The sequence below is a fragment of the Pelodiscus sinensis genome, chromosome 14 (genome assembly GCF_052426305.1).
Source record: "Pelodiscus sinensis isolate ZL-2025 chromosome 14, ASM5242630v1, whole genome shotgun sequence".
Classification (NCBI taxonomy): domain Eukaryota; kingdom Metazoa; phylum Chordata; order Testudines; family Trionychidae; genus Pelodiscus; species Pelodiscus sinensis.
The window spans coordinates 31,458,314-31,475,839 of record NC_143065.1 but is presented as its reverse complement, the minus strand read 5'-3'; the positions used below and the strand labels follow the sequence as shown (position 1 = coordinate 31,475,839).

The 17,526-nt window shown below is 48.1% G+C and overlaps 1 protein-coding gene across 2 annotated transcripts in view; it reads right to left on the bottom strand.

The window, feature by feature from the left end:
• The window catches only part of NTRK3 (neurotrophic receptor tyrosine kinase 3), a 390,761-nt gene that overhangs the window by 60,758 nt on the left and 312,477 nt on the right, over positions 1-17,526 (bottom strand). For both annotated transcript variants that reach the window (XM_075897044.2, XM_075897046.2), the window contains exons 14-15: positions 11,501-11,673; positions 2,416-2,659 (exon numbers count right to left, since the gene is read on the bottom strand). In XM_075897044.2, the coding sequence (XP_075753159.1) occupies positions 2,416-2,659; positions 11,501-11,673 (417 nt within the window). The remainder of the gene's footprint in view (positions 1-2,415; positions 2,660-11,500; positions 11,674-17,526) is intronic.

The following is a 17,526-nucleotide window of genomic DNA, read 5'->3' as shown; positions in this document are numbered from 1 at the left end:
ACCTGTGGCTTGTGGATCCCCTGACTGCTCCCCGCCCCTCCCTGCATTTTCGCAGGAGCCCGCACTTCCTGCTCTTCTCCCCTCACTCCCAGCACTTTGGAAGAGGGTGGGAATTGCCTATTTCATGCTCCTCCCCTCCCAGAGCTGGAAGGCTGTCAATCAAGCACGAATCAGGCAATTCATGTGCTCCAAATGTGCTGGGATGGAGGGAGAGGAGCAGGTAAGTGCGGGGATCCGATGCACTGGTGTGCGAGAGGCATGTGGGGGAGACAGGGCAGACAGGGGGGCCATGAGAAAAAGGCTTCTTCCTCAAAGGAAGAGGTTTACCACTGTCGGAAAACCCCCTCTGTTCATTCAATTTTTTTTTGAAAGAACGCAATTGTAGTATGGACGTTAGTGAAGTTTTTTGGAAAAACAGACATTTTTCCAAAAAAGCTCTGCAGTACAGACATATGCATATATAGAGAAAGATATTATGGAGGGCAGAGGGCTGTATACTCCATACCATCCCACCGCCCCTCCAGCTGTAAATCAAAATCAATTTTCCATACCTTAGGGCTGTGTCTACACTGGCACCCTTTTCCGTAAAAGGGATGCTAATGAGACACTTCGGAATTGCAAATGCCATGGGGGATTTAAATATCCCCCGTGGCATTTGCATGAACATGGCTGCCGCTTTTTTCCGGCTCGGGGTTTTGCTGGAGAAAAGCGCCAGTCTAGACGGGATCTTGCGGAAAATAAGCCCTTTTCCAGAAGATCCCTTATTCCTACTTGAAAGATCCCGCAAGATCCCGTCTAGACTGGCACTTTTCTCCGGCAAAACCCCGAGCCGGAAAAAAGCGGCAGCCGTGTTCATGCAAATGCCACAGGGGATATTTAAATCCCCCGCGGAATTTGCAATTCCGAAGTGTCTCATTAGCATCCCTTTTACGGAAAAGGGGCCAGCGTAGACACAGCCTAGGAGTATTGGATAGGGATGTAATAGTGTAGTCGACTAGCCGATTAACCGATAAGCAAAAGCTTATAGGTTAATCCTATAGACGAAACGCATTTACACACACCCCTTGCCAATACATTTTTTAGCTGGCTGCCTGACTCAGTCCTGGTTCATGCCAGGCCCACGACCCTTCTCTGCTATGGCTCTGCATTTAAAGTTTATTAAGAGCCAGGCAGGCAGGCAGCCTGGCTCAGATCCGGCGCATGCCAGATCTGGGAGCTCAGTCCCTCTTTCCCCTAGACAGGGGCTGCTGCCACCCCACGCTGCTGCTTCTGTATCTGAGACAGCAGTGCAGGGTGACAGCCAGCCGGTTTGCAAGGGGAGCTGGTATTTAAACTGGTTCCCCTTGCAGACCGGCTCTCACCTGGCACCCCGCAGTGCTGCCTCTGATACAGAGGCAGCAGCGCGGAGTGACAGAGGGTTTCTAGGGAGTGGGGCTGGAATTCACTGGCTACCAGCCCCGCCCTGGGGCACTGTAGAATAGTTGAGTAACTGATAAGAATTCATGAGGTTAATCGACTACTCAATTAACCGATATTTAACATCCCTAGTATTGGAGAGAGCTTTCTTCAGAGCCTCATCATCCAAGCTCCTACATCAGCCAGATGGGGCATTGCAGAGCTATGCAAGGGTGTGTGTCAGGACAGAGGAGCGTGTAAAAGCAGAAGATAAGGCTAGAAAGGAACTCCTGAGTCACTGCGCCGGTCTCCAGCATCCAGCACATGATCACCCTCTGCATTAAACCAAGTTATTTATTATCCAGTCTCCTGTTAAACTTCTCTAATGATGGGGCCTGAGCAACCTACCTTGGCAAATTATTCCATTGTCTAAATTATGTCCCTGTTGAAAGCCAGTCCTGAGATCAAACCTAAATTGCCTATTATTTCCTCTCCAATACTTTATGCAGTTATCAGTCACTCTTTCAGTTGCCTTTTCTCTAAGCCCCATATATTAAATTTCTTTAATCTCATCTACAGATCACGACCTCCAATCTTTTAATCAGCTTTGTCACCTTCCTTTGGACTCCCTTTAATGTATCATGTCTTTTTCTCAGATACAGAGAGGAATCCAAAACTGTACGTTCATGTGTGTATTATGGAGGGGTGTGTGTGCGCGCACGTACTAAAAGCAAAAAATCTGAATAAGTAAAAGAGTAAGTGAATGTGTGTAAGTGTAGGAGTTTGTGTGTGTTAGGTGAGAAGGACCGTGTGTGTGTGTGTGTGTGTGTGTGTGTGTGTACAAGTATGTGCAAAGCTGTAAGTCATGGGCAGTTGCATGAGGATGTGTTTCAGGGTTCATGAGAGCCCGGGAGAAGGAATGAACAAGCAAGCGAGTCAGTAGTTTTGGTGTCTGACAGTAGCATTTACCTAGCCTCCCCCTGCTCTGCCCTTCAGATGCTGTTATGGGAGCTGCCTTACCCTGTAGTAATCAGTGCTGTAGACATCTCTTGACATCCCAAAGTCTCCAATCTTTACCAGCAGGTTGGCTCCCACCAAGCAGTTCCTGGTGGCCAGGTCTCTGTGGACGAAGTGCTGGGAGGCAAGGTATACCATGCCAGAGGCAATCTGGCTAGCGATGTGCAGCATCTGGGACAGCCCCAGTTCCCCTTTGGCCTGTCGAGGCTGCCCGTCCACCAGGATCATAGCGTCTGGGCCATGCGCCCTGCAGGGGGAAAGAGCAAAGAGCACAGACGTGGGTATCTAAACAGCCAGATGCCGGGGATCTCGAATCCTCTCCCTTCATCCTGGAGTCAGGACACTGGGCCCCAATTCTGAGCCCTTCCCAGTGCACCTGGGTAACTGACCTCCAGATCTATTGAGAAGACTGAGCCAAACAAAACACAAACCCCACAAGACCTGGAAGTACAGTTCAGCTAACTTTGCCTCCTGTGAAACCTTCTCCAAATATGTAGCTATCTCACAATCCCCATTCCCTGGCTTCCCGGCAGCCTCCTCCCCAAACAGCCTCTCTTTTTCCCACCAAACTCCATTCCCCAACCCCCATTATGTCCTTGCTCCTGGTGACATTCCAGTGAGCTAGAGGGATCTCTGTGGGGCTTTAGATATCTCCTGCTCCGGAGCTGCCCCAGATGAAAGCCCCAACCCTAATCCTGAGGCAGCCCTGGAGTCTGTAAACTGGAATAGAAGCATCTGAAGCTGGCAGGCAGAGGCAATGCATGGTGGGAGATGCAAAGTCACACCCTCTCTCCTCCCCCCTGCCCCCGATTTGCTGGAAGTGGTGAGATCCTGCAAAGTCACGGGAAATCCTGGGCAGCACAAGGTGTACAGATATGAAACAACACTACTACAACAACACGGCAACACTAAAGCTCAGCCTCACTGCTTCCCTCCCTGCCCAGTTCCCCTCACATAGTAAGCCTGTCTTTACCATGCTACCTCCGCTGTGATGTGTCTCCCCTGCTGGAATTCACCTTCTGGTCGGCTGTATGGATGTGGAATAACAAAAAACATTCCTATTTAGGGAAAAAGCAAGAGATTTTGCTCCACTCGTCTTCCTCCTGACTAGCTACGGCACGTTTCCTCTGGGGCTTTCACACCGCTCTCTTTGAAATGATTTTTGGCATTTCACCCCGTCATCGATGGTAACCCACTAGTAGCAGGGAATTAGCAAATTGAAACTGCATGTTCTGAACTGTCCCTCCTTCCCTGTATGGGGCTAAATAGCCCCACAAGATCAGAACTGTTTGTCTCTGTTTTCTAAGTACTTGGCTGGGCTCTAGAATGAGCACTGGGATTGGTATCCAGATATTTCGGGATTCAGAGGGTTCTATTTTTCAGATGCCACTCCTTCAAATGTCTATTGCCTCCCCACCACCATAAATCCAGCCCTACGGCTCGCCTGCAAAACAGCAGAAGCAGCCCTGAAAGAGAAGGTGAACTCTCCAGGTGGCACTAGGGAGCAGGAAGTGCTGCAGATTGCGGGGGGAGATGTTGCATAGAGCTGGAGGTTGGCATGTTGCATGCACCACAGGGCTAAGATTGGTGATGTTGCCAGAGCTGGACTGGGGGGGAGGGGTAGAAATGTCCAGAGATGATGGGGCTAGTTGCAAGGAGCAAGAGGAATGACAACAAGAGCTGTGAGCTGAGAGAACTGGTTAGGGGGTGTTACACAGGGGATTCCTGAAGAGAGTATATGAGATGAATGATTTACGTCTTATTCAAACATCTGAAAGCCTGTTCTATAACACGCGAATTAACTGTTGTGGACAACAGATGTCAGCAGCAGGTGCAGCTGAGCTGGTGCGGAGCACAGCTGAGATACAGACGTACACCAGTGTCTGCAACAGGGAGGAACAGCACCGGTCCCAGTCGGGACTTGGAGTGGGATCCTGCTTGTCAAGGTTCGATTGTGGCTGACCCTGGTTGTCAGCAACAAGTAATATTTCTGATGTGGGGCCGGTCTGGAAACGAGCCACTTGTTGCTGATAGATTGTTGTTAGATCTGCCTGCTCATTCCAACTCCAAGCAGACCAACAGGCACCAAGGGAATCTCTCATGCTGCCTCATCTAAGGAAAACAGGTTGTGTTTAAAACCTATTAGCTGGTCAAGGTCAGCTGTGCAGTTACCCTCAACCTCACCTTGTAAACATTTGAAACCCTCTTTACACTCGTGTCTAAATTAGTTAAAGCCTCTTTAAGAGCAACCTATTGTCCTAGTCTAGACAGTCCCTTCCTCCATCCTGAGGCTGGGATTGTCTCAGAGGGGGTCGTGTCAACAGGCTAATGCGCTTAGTATAATTGACAACAGCATATCCAGTTCTGTGGAGAAGGCTGCACAGAGCCTGAGAGGAATGGTTGATCTGTCGCTTTCTGAGAGAGCGGGGCGAAGTCAGTGTATTAAGGATTGTCAAACTGGGCAAATTCTCTGTCCACCAGGTTTGTTCTTTGGGGATAAAACACGTGATGGACATTTGTGTCAGCAAGGGGCACAAATCCCTTTTCTTCAATGAGCACTGTCTCTTTTTGCCCCCAGCTGTTTGGACGCTGTTAAAAAAAATACTTCTTTTTTCTACAGTGAGTAGCGTGGATGTTTCTTCCTTCTTTCTTCATAATCAAAAGGCTACAAAAACTTCCAAGAAACAACTGCCACTGAGCTGGGCACAGGTCTGGAGTCTTTAATAAGAGAGGAAAATTAAAGATGACTGCGTATAGGAGTTTACAATGGAAATATCAAAGTAACCTTAACTCTGGCTTTGCTGCCACCCACACTCTGATTTTACACACATACATGCACAAAAGACAACACAAACTTCAGACGAAGAAACAATTGCCTACAAGCAGGGAGCAAGTCTGGAGACTTCAATAAAAGAGGAAAACAAAGGCGACTGCAAATAGGGAAATGGAAATATTTAAGTAACCTTAACTCTGGCTGTTACTATCATTCAGACTCTGACTTTAATACACCTGATGCACTTACACTCTCCGTCCTTCTGGGAGGGTCGACATAGAAAGAGAGATACACATGCAGTAAACACAGAAGCTACGTCTAGACTGGCATGGTTTTCCGCAAATGCTTTTAATGGAAAAGTTTTTCCGTTAAAAGCATTTGCAGAAAAAAGCATCTAGATTGGCACGGACGTTTTTCTGCAAAAGCACTTTTTGAGGAAAAGCGTCCGTGCCAATCTAGACGCGGTTTTGCGCAAGAAAGCCCCGATCTCCATTTTCACCATCGGGGCTTTTTTGTGCAAAACAGTTTTTACCTGTCTACACTGGCCCTCTTGCGCAAAAACATTTCCGGAAAAGGGCTTTTGCCCGAACGGGAACGTCAAAGCATTTGCGCAAGAAGCACTGATTTTGGACAGTAGAATGTCAGTGCTTTTGCGCAAAATCAATCGGCCAGTGTAGACAGCTGGCAAGTTTTTGTGCAAAAGCGGCTGCTTTTGCGGAAAAACTTGCCAGTCAAGATGCAGCCAGAGGGAAAGAGGGTATTGAGCACCACAGAAAAGCCAAGCAGCCCCCAATGGCATGTGCGCAGCAGGGGCTCAGCTATGCATAGCAGCTGTAGTGACCATTCATAGCAGCTGTAGTGACCTCCCAGGCTTCCTATTAAGTCAGCCCTAGAGACTCCCTGCTCCCTGGAGAGGGATGTTTACACTTCTCCTTGACAGGCTCTTTTGCAAGGAGCTGCCAGTTCAGTGCTGGCCTTTTATCAGCCAGGACACTGTAATTTGCAGCAGGCCTTTTTGTATTTCCTGACGGGGCTCATGGTGGCCTGACACGTTTGATCTGCCGCCACCAGTGGCAACAGGAGCAACCAGGCTGTGTGAGGGCCGGGAGTGAAGTATGAAGATAGACCACCCTGTGGCACTCAATCCCTAGTCCAGCTGGCAGGTGTAAATTGAAATGGCTCCCCTTGCCACATCGGTCACCTTTATTGTTCAGTGTTTTCTCTGAGAGGCCCAATGAGGCATAATAAAAACTGGGGGACTTTTATTTATGGTGCTTATCTGTGAAAAGCCCAGGCTAAAGTGAGTCCTCTCCCATTTTACTGCTTTTTCAATTTCTATTGAAAGGTGTAGTTAAACTCAGACAAGTTCATTTGATTATCTCCTGAAAGCAGCCCCCACCCCTCCGGCTCTGGAAGCAGTGCTTGGCAAAGCAAACGTCTGCATTTCCCCTGCAGGGTGAGTGTGCAAAGCAAGGGATGCAGGGACAATGCTACGTACTTTACTACGTCACCGGTCCACTTGCAGCCCCCGAGTAATTTGGGGGTAGCATCTGCTAAGGTCAGTGGGAGTCAGGCTCTCTCATGCCAGGGCTGAATCCTAACTAGCCCTGATGTAGCCACCTCTGGTGTGGAACGCAGCAGCTGCACAACACAACAATGCTGCACAGCACTTTAAGGCAGACAGCAAAGAACCTTGGACTGATGGGTGAAGTTAAAGAAGAATGGTATTATCCTTGCTGAGGTTTTGAGAGAGAGAGAGAGAGAGAGAGAGAGAGAGAGAGAGAATGTGTGTGTGTGTGTGTGTGTGTGTGTGTGTGTGTGTGTGTGTGTGTGTGTGTGTGTGTGTGTGCGTGTGTGTGTGTGTGTGCACGTGAGAATTCCTCAACTTTAGGGGCATGCCCTGTGGGATTTCAAGAGACATGGGAGGCCAGGACATGGGCTTTATGCCCTGCCTGTAAGATGATACCTTCCACACCAGTGGCCCATTGGGGTTCTCTTTGTGGCCCATGAGACACTGCTCATGTGCAGGGTTGCCGGATTCTGTTCATTTCCGGTCGTGTAGTATTTTTCCTACTGGTATCACTAAAGTGGCCCACATGTAAAGCAAGGGCACGTGAAGTGAGGTGTGTGCAGATTGCACATGACACTGTGAGAGCCCTACGCGCCCTCTGCAGCCAATCAAAGCGCTGCTGCGGTTCAATGGGCACCGCCTGCAAATTCTAGGGACACGTGTGCAGTTAGAAAAACGACCCCAGCCCGGGGGACCATCTTGCTTATGACAAACTTGTGGCAAATTGAGATGAGGGAGAGCTGCTCATGTGGCCCAATCACTAGCCTGGGTGGCCCCTCATTGTCCTCCGCAGCACCGTGAGCCATTTCAGCAAAGGGAGATGGGGGTGGGTCTCTGCAGCAAGCAAAAGAGCGGCCCTGTTTATCTGAAGTAGAGACCTTCACGCCTAAGGAGATCTGACTAATTCCCTGCCCAGAGCCTCTATGCTGGCAACACAAAGGACCCAGAAGCACAGGCTCAGCTCCTGGCTTTGCCCAAGTTCTGGCAGCCTCCCCTTCCTAGCGCTTCCCCCTCTCTACCTCATCCCGTTTGTGAGGATGGCAACCCAGCTGTGTTAGTGAATCCGGCTGGAGGGGTTCATGCCCTCACTGAGCTCCGTGAGATTTGTGGGGTTCTCACTTGGCCCAAGTGTCTCTTGGAGCCCTCCTGTCCCGATGACTAGGTTGCTGTAGCCTCCTGCCCCTAGTAAAAATGGATCTGGAGCAGTGGTCCCCAACCTTTCGGGGCTGCCGGGCGTCTGGGGGCGGGGCCGCTCACATGCTGCGTGCCCAGGGCAAGGGCCGCCCATGCGCCACACTTCCAGGGCCAGCACCATGCATGTGCCGCATGCCAGGGGCGGGGCAGCCCAGATGATTCGGCAGGCGCACATAAATGCCCCGGCAGGCGCCATGGTGCCCACGGGCACCACGTTGGGGACCACTGATCTGGAGCATACCCGGGACGTGAGGGCAGCGAACTGATGTTCCAGAGTGTCCGCTCTGCCCACCATGTAATTCCTCAGGGAAGGGAGCTGGGGCATTACCACAGCATGAGGGGAAACGCATCCAAAGGGTGTAAGACTGTAATGCTGGGACTACTGAGTAATCCCGGGATTGGACTCCTTCACCATATGGAGCCGGGCAGGGGGCATAATACAATGAGACAAAGAGCTTTACTATTAGGTGATTCCAGAGCGGCCACAGTCCATCAGACACCCAGTTCAGTCATAGGTTGTTTCACTTAATGAGGCAAATTGTGGCTTGATTCCAACACAACCCTGGAAGTGTGGGGGTGGCCTGGCTCCAAAGGCCATTGCCTGGAGTATCAATGTTTGTAAAGCCAGGCCCCATAGTCTGGCAGCAGAAAGGTTTAACAAGGAATGATTTGGTCCCAATGCAGTGCCCAGATGGCCTGTCCTGGAGCATTCTGTTTGGTGAATTTCAATGTTGATAAATGCAAATTAATGCACATTGGGAAAAATTATCCCAACTATACATACAAAATGATGGGGACTGATTTAGCTATTACCACTCAAGAGAGAGATCATGGAGTCACTGTGGATAGTTCTCTGAAAACATTCACTCAGTGTGCAGCAGCAGCCAAAAAAGCAAATAGAATCATGTTAGGAATCATTTTAAAAGGGAAAGAGAATAAAACAGAGACTATCTCATTGCCTCTGTATAAATCCATGGTACGCCCATATCCCGAATACCGCGTACAGATATGGTCACCTCATCTCAAAATAGATATATTGGCATTGGAAAAGGCTCAGAAAAGGGCAACAAAAATGATTAGAGGTTTGGAATGGGTGTCATATGAAGAAAGATTTAAAAGTCTAGGACTTTTCAGCTTAGAAGAGGGGAAGCTAAGGGGGACATGATAGAGGTTTATAAAATCACGACTGGTGTGGAGAAAGTGAATAAGGAAAAGTTATTTACTTGTTCCCACAACATAAGAAGTAGGGGTCACCAAATGAAATTAATAGGTAGCAGGTTGAAAACAAACAAATGGACGTTTTTCTTCAGGCAGCGCACAGTCAACCTATGGAGCTCCGTGCTAGAGGATGTTGTGAATACCAGGACTTCAACAGGGTTCAAAAAAGAACTAGATAAATTCATGGAGGTTAGGCCCATCAATACTTATTAGCCAGGATGGGTAGGAATGGTGTCCCTGGCCTCTGACAGAAGCAGGAAATGTGTGACAGGGGAGGGATCATTCTGATAATTCCCTGTTCTGTTCATTCCCTCTGGGGCACCTGGCATTGGCCCCTGCTGGCAGACAGGATACTGGGCTAGATGGACCTTTGGTCTGACCCAGTATGGCCCTTCTTATGTTCTTATGAAGTCAACTAGATGAGCTGCCAAAGTGCTACTGTAGCTTATAACTCACCTACAATATCTGACTAGTCCTGTGGAGGATGGGGCTTGGTTTTGTTTTGATTTTTTTTGGCTAGGGAATGGTGTCTCCACTTCATCTAAGAGCAGATGGGTTTTCTCCTTTTCTATTAAGTACCTCACATACTTGATCTCCCATACTTTCCTCTGGGCTGGCCTCCTTCAGCAACGCACTGTCCTGCAGATTTTAGCTGCACTCCAAACGATATGAGGCAGCTACATGCTCCCAAGGATGACAGGGAGAGGAGGTCCACAAACTGCTGAAAGGTGGCGAGGTGCCACATAAGACATCATTATGAATGGCTGGCTTCTCTTTGGACTTGGCCGCGAGGGGGAACCTGCCAATGCCTCTTTGGCATGTCTAATAAAGTGATGTATTGTTCCTAAGCTGTTGAGCAGCTCATCCACCTACGGCACGGGAGAAGGATCGACCTGCAACATCTCATGCAATCTCCTGAAGTCTGCACTCAACTACCCAGGCATCTCTACCTTGGGGACCAAAATACTGGGGCTGCCCAAGGTCTGGGAAACTCCTACTTCAGTGTGAGGGCCCCCTTGTGGAGCTCCAAGGAAAGGGGAACCCTCAAGGGCCCTTCCCAGAGCCTCTTGCAGGTGGGACACCAGTTTAATCACCCAAACCTTTGGGGGAAGGATTTGTTTTTCCTGGTCAGAAATCGATTGCAGCCACGGAACAATAATCTCTGTGAATAGGAGCGCCCTAGCTCCAGTACTGACTCCACGTTCAGCTCCTCATTCCTAATGTAATTATGCTCGTGTTTAGCACTTGAAACACAAAAATATCAAGGGTCCAATTTTCTAAATACTTGGAAATAAAACTAGTAATTATTTCAAGAGCGAAGCACCACTCCACTTACAGTACAAGTTTTAGAGCATGATTTCTGCATCACTGGAGACTAGCATCTGACACATCCTCACTGCTTTGCTGTCTGCCCCACACCCTTCAGAGATTTGAAATAGGGCTACATTAATGCAAACTGAATCATTGTAGTTCCCACCAGCTAGGTCTAGACAGGGCAGGCAGATCACCCCTCAAATCACACCCCTCTAATCCGCTTTACCGTGCTGTATAGACAAGCCCTGAGGGACAGTGTATATGAAAGAGCCACATTCTGGCAATGAAATGGTTACAAGACGATGGGACTGGTGTTTTAATCTGTACTGCTTGAGAGGCAGGTGAGGCAATTAGTGCCTACAATGGCTTCTAATTCCCCTAGGACTGGGGCTATCTGTATGATAATTGGGACCTATGACCAGAATTAGTGAGCAAAGCCCCAGTGTTTGGATCCAATGGGCACCCCAAAATCTCAAAAGGGGAGCTGGAAATCTCACAGGATCTCTACATGCACTAGTGCAGCCAAGTCAGACATTCTGAAAGTAGAGCTTCTGTAGGTGGCATTCTGGTTCTGCTCCAGGCCCTGTCTGAAAGCGTGATTCTGAGGTGGGGTGATGAGCAAAACTTAACGATAGCCTCATGTTGACAAACCCGAGAAAGTATGCGGTGGGCTTTGTTCTGTGTGGGAACGTCCTAGCTGCTGAAAGGTGTTGGTTTGCCAGCCCTGCAGACTGTGGCCCTTCATCCCCAGTCTGTCTCTAGCCTCAAACCTGCTTTGACCAGATGGATGCCCTCTCGGGACAAGAAAGAAATCCAACTGGTACAGCTCTGCTGTTGAGTCTGCTGACCCCGTCTGCTGCAAGCTGGACTGGGCATGCCCAACTCATGTTTACCTAAGCCATTAAGTAGCCACTGGACGGTAACAACTTCTGGTCACTACTGGCTTGGCCTGGCTTCAAAGTGGTGGCCAGGTTCTGCAGTCCTGTCCTGTCTGCCCTCAGCAGTCAGCTCACACTTACCTCAGGAACTTATTCAGGTCCCCATGCTTCATGTATTCAAAGACCATGATGAGAGGGTCCCCGTCGCCACAGACCCCATAGAACTTGACGATGTGCTCGTGCTGCAGGTTGGTGAGCAGCTCTGCCTCCCTCTGGAAATCCTTGCGGGCTGCCAGCGTGGGGTCTTTCAGAGCCTGGAAAAAGGAGCACACCAACAGGATTGGGGGGCGCGAGTCACAACGACAAGACTTGGTCTCTCCAGTGATTGGGTCCTGGGGCCAGAGGATTCTGCCAAGTGATACTGGCTGTTACATGAGGATCTCAAAGCACTTTACAAACAGGTACAAATTAAGCTTCATCGCCTAAGCAGGTTCATTATTCCCATTTTATTGACAGATGGTGAGGAAACATGAGATGTCCTAGGCCACAAAGTGAGTCAGTGGCAGAGCTGGGAAGAGGACCCTGAAGTGTGGGCTCTAATTCCACACGCTGCACTGAGCTAACCCTCTCCTGAAAGCTGGAGCAGGAGGACACGGAGCGGGACATCCAAGAGTGCCTGTGGAGGAAGAGCTGGGATACCACTGCCTGAATCTGTTGAGTAAATCTGCAGAGAGAGCAGATGGGAAAAGAAGCTAGAGAATGTTACAAGGAGACCTTTTGGGACATTTATAGGAGCTGCCCTCTTTGCATTAAGTGCGCAGTTCCCATCCCTACAATGTAGTTTGGGTATGGTTTTTACCTGGGACAGGGCCCAAGAAAGTTCTGTTTTTTTGGAGGAGTAGCTTGCCTTCCCTACCATTATACTACAGTGTCTTACTAACAGGTGCAGGAAACATCAAAGGTCTCTTCACATACCTGCAACAAGGAGAGAAAACCTGCCCCATTCCTGCTAAACACCTGATTGCTTGAGGCTTTCCTGTGGTCCCCATCCCTGAGCTCATAGTCTTCTCACGATGCTGCCCAAACGGCCTTTACTCCCTTCTTGTGTGCCTCAATCTTGCCTCGGAGGCACCTCCTGCAGGAGTTGGTACGCTCCATGGTGACATTCAGTACCGCTGAGCTTGTCAACAAGGAGCCGCCAGTGCTCTGTCTAGGGTGCAGATTCTACCTATGTGGACAACAGCCCACTTGGCAGCAGAACTCATTCCCAGACTCATTTCACAGAGAGCAGCAAACAGCCCTCGGAGGGTAATAGCTTCCCATTATTACCAACTTGGGAAGGATTTCAACTGGTGACCTTGGGGCGAAAGGCTCCGTATCTCATTATGACTCAGCTCCTGAGCCAGTCAGCCCCCTCTAGCTCTTTTATTTTGAAATAGCTGACGGCACCTCCTTTCTTCTGAAGACAGATTTGCTAGGCTGTGCAGTTATTGTGAGGATTTTTCAAAAATGCCTCTGAAGAAGGACAGTGTCAAATCTTTCCTCATCATTTTTAAATTGTGTTTTTATTCCCTGCTGTTTATAACAGATCCCTGAGAGATTGATGCTGAAATCAATATTCTTACCAAAAACGTCTCCTTTACAACATTGGAGCACACCAATTTGCTGTTACTGGGTAGCTTACAAGCATGGGGCTTACAACACATGTTATGATAGGGGTGCTAAAAGACTTGACTGGACACTTTTCTTGAGTATACAGTCAGTTTCCTTGTGAGGCTGGGCACGCTATTTATTATTGAACGGCTGGTTACGAGGTTTGTTTACGGCCCCATTTTGTTATTGTAGGGTAATTTGTGCTTTTCTAGCAATTGAATTAGAAAAAAAGAGTCCAGAAGTTTTGAGGGAATCATTACAAGTGCCATGGACTGCAAACATTTATGCATCCAAAAAGGCCGGTCAGATTTAGTGCCACTTGATCTTATCAATATCTTTTGAAATTACTTCCTTTTAGGTGCCCTTCCTACCAGGATATCTGCTGTCTGCTTACCAGTATCTTTCTGTGTCACCGGAGTTACCACAAAACCCTGTCCTTCTCTTGTCAATCTGTAAACTGATATGGTCACCCCACTGATTCAGGACTAAGGCTCATCTTATTCATGCCAGGAATTCAAAGGTACAGATGGTATGAGCAAGGTCAGCAGAACATGGCTGTAAATGTTGCACCAGATTGGACAAATGTTAAGCATTTAGGAAGCTTCTACTCATTTGATGTGTCTTGAGCAAGTGGCTCTACCAAGCAAGATGCTGAAAATAAATCCAGCTTGTCCTGCAGCTTTGTCAGGGTAGGAATTAAGCTAACAAAGTGGCAAGTGCTTTTGCCTCTCAACCAATCTCTACAGGATATTATCCAAGCAGGGGGCCACTCCTCTTTGTCCCTTCCTCTGCCCAACACCCACTCGACACATGGCATAATTTCATTTTAATTCTCTGCCCTCAAGGGATAGCCACCCAGAGATATTTAGATGGATGATAGTCACACTGTGAAGATGGCAAAACATCCATCCTCATCTCAGGCCTCGGCTTATTCTTAGTCATTTAATATCTTTATAGTATTGCTGCTACACCCTTCCAGGAAAATAGCTCTCTTCTCCCCTCAATCATCCTTTCTCCCCTCCTTATATTTAGGCCTGATATTTCAAGGTACAATGACTTTTAAGTTCCCTTAATACACTGTTGATTTTACAAGGTAATGGGAATATATATGTTAAAGGAACATTGTTACGTTTGTAAAGGCAAGCATTTCAAAGTCAGGAAATGTAGACATTGGAAGGTGTGTAGTCAATGAGGTTGAAAACAAGAGGTAAGAGAAAGGAAGGTCTTATGGTTAAGGCTGTTGAATGCTGCCCAGGAGAACTATCTGCCATCTCTGACTCTGCCACAGAGTTCCTCTGCATGCTGGGCAAAGTCACTTGAACCTAACTTTACACAAGTAGTCACTAACTGTGAGTTCATTTTTCTCATGCCTGAGTGGAGACCTAGGTCTGATTTGCAGCTCTCTCTGCTCTCATGGCTGCAACTGAAGTCAATGTGGCATGCAATTACCCTCTGCATGCAACACCTTGGCATAAAAGTTTCACAAAATGGCATAAGAGGGTAATTCTCACTTTAATCTCTCAGGCCATATCTACCCTAGGAAGCTATTTTGAAATTACTAAATTCAATTTAAGAACTCCCAATTTAACAAATTCAAACTAGAACGTCCACACTACGGCAAAGCCTCAAAATTAGGCCAAGGCAAGCTCTGTTAATATGGGTGTGCTACCCCAGACTTAGAGCCCCAGGAAGCACTGGGGAGTAACTAGTTCACATTACTCTGGGGAATAATTAGTCTGAAATAGGGGCACCGGAGTGTCCACACTACTGCTATTTCAAAATTACTATTCTGAATTGAGAGTTACTCCTAATGAAAACCAGGTGTACAGAGTTCAAATTCTGCTGCCCGTTATTTCGAAATAAAGGGCTTGGTAGTGTGGATGCACTGCTTATAAATTTGTGCTTGGGGGAGTTATTTCAAAATGAAGTCCTAGTGTAGACCAAGGATCAGCACCTCAATTCCCCATCTGTAAAAGGGGATAACAGAGGGGGCTGAAATGATAAATTCATTAATAACTGTGAAGCACTCAGGGTATGTCTACACTTGCAGCCTAATTCGAAATAGGGCTGCAAACGTAGGCATCCAAAATTGCAAATCAAGCCTGGGATTTAAATATCCCGCACTTGATTTGCATCTTTCCGGCCGGGCGCCATTTTTTGAAATTGACAAGACCGGAACAACTGCCCGTGTCTACACGCGGCAGTGAAACGGCCGTTCGAAATAAAGCCCTATTTCGAACTACCAGCTATTCCTCCTGCAATGAGGTTTAACAGGTAGTTCGAAATAGGGCTTTATTTCGAACACCCGTTTCATTGCCACATGTAGACGCGGGCAGTTATTCCGGTCTTGTCATATTCAAAAATGGTGCCCAGCCGGGAAGATGCAAATCAAGTGTGGGATATTTAAATCCCGGGCTTGATTTGCAATTTTGGATGCCTACATGTGCAGCCCTATTTTGAATTAGGCCGCAAGTGTAGACATACCCTCAGATAATACTGTGACAAAGACCACAGAGAAGTCTATGAAGATACTACTTATTCTATCTTCAGAGCAGGCTACTTTAATGCTTGCATTGCTTATCATAAGTTTGCTTGACCTTACAACCTCACTAATATAGTTTTGGGTTGTTGTTTCCCAAGTTTTAAAAAAAGCAAATTGAGAAAATAAAAATGTCATTGAGTGGCATCATATTGACTACAACATGGGTGATCAATAGGGTTGGAGCCTTTATATCCACTACACAGATCTCTGCCAGTTAAGCTAATGGGTAATAGTAACAGGCTGTCATCCTCTATATGGACCAGCACTTGGGGTAGGGAATATTTTGTCAGTGGAGTTCACAGATATTTATTGACAGCAGAGGGAGAGGGAGATTGGAATCTCAGGTACCATTCCAGTCTCTCCAAGCATGATCCTTTGTGTTCTGACTCCTCCATACTACTCTTGTTCCACTCTTGTCTATTCTCCACACCCTAGCTCCATGTCCCAGTCCAGTCTCCTCATTCAGCCAGTGCTAGACCCCACTCATTCCTGCCTCTGTCACCTAGTGTACACAGTCCTAATTCCCCACCCCACCACAGCTCCTCATCTGATTTGTCACCCTCACTCACTCTGGCCTTCAGTTGCCCATTCCTCCCCCTGGGGTTCCCCATCCCCACTGGCCCCCAGGGCCAATCTCCCTCCCAGGGCTCCTCCAATGTCAGTGCCTCATCCCCCCACGATCCCTAGTTCTTTACCCCATCTCCTTGCCCAGGTCTGCCCATGCATCATAGCTCCTCAATAAATCGATCTTCCCTCCCACTTCTTCTGCCCACTATTTCAGTTCCTGGGAGGTTGGCAGGTGCAAGCCCACCCACTTCTAACAGTGCCACCCTCAGCCTTGCGGGAGAGATTGCTGGGCCCAGGGCTCAACTGATTACTTGGGACAACTAATGAAAAACAGGGTTAGGGGTGCAGGTCAGACATTCAAAATGAGGGAACCGGAAGGGGGCACCAAGCAGAGAATCTCGGCCAGTGCCCACTGCTCCTTGAAGCTGTCTAGATAGTCAGCGGACACCGTAACTTCTTCTGCCCACCCCACTGCTTCTCAGACCTAGTCTCCTTGCCCAGCTAGTCTCATTCTCCTCTCTCCACCACTGATTCTCATCTAGTCCCAGACACGCCTCCATCTACAGGTTCTCAGGCGCTTCTCTCTGCCTTTATTTCTCTCCCTAGCTCCCAGTCTAGTCTATTTCCTTACCAAATTTCAGGTTCCTGGCTCCACAGCATGGGGGCGTTCTAGAGCTTTGCAAACAAAAGGTCAACACCATTCTTTAACCGGGGCCAAACAATGCATTTTCCCCAGCCTCGTTTTTGGATGCAGATGGATTGTTTTAGTTGAAATACCCGCGCCCCCTCCCCACCTCAAAAAAATCAGCCTGAGGCTGACACCCAGCATGGGAATCTTCAGCCTAAATGGTTAAAATCTGGCAAATATATTAGCAACTGAAAAAAGTTTCTTACAATGGGTCAGGCAACCTCAGTAATGGGCAGTGGTATAAACCAAGCACCAGTGTTGCTGAGGCCTGTGGGCTTTTCTGTTGCAGGATGGGGCTCATTACTCATTCACCTCGTTGCTATCTCCTTCAGTTTTCAGGAGGGTGAGTCTGTGTGAGCTTGAGAGATCTCCCAGGAAAACCCAGGGTGCTGGAAGAAGTTGTATTGATGCTCCAGCAGGTGGCACTCTTCCATCTAACCCACCACTGAACCAATGCCTGTGCAGTCCAATGGGGTGTGATGCTGCTGCAGGTAGGTTTGTGGATGCAAAACAGGTAGCACGGGCACTTGCAGTCATTAAAGACCTCCTGGCACTGATTTTAAGCTCTGCTGGCCTGGGTTCAGATTTTGCATTACTGCCTAAACTTGCTCCCTACATTCCCATTGTGGCTTCAGCTGACTATATTAATCCACTGTAGCTACATAAATCATTGTCAGTGATTTTAACTTTGAACTGATACCTTAGAAAAAAAAATCT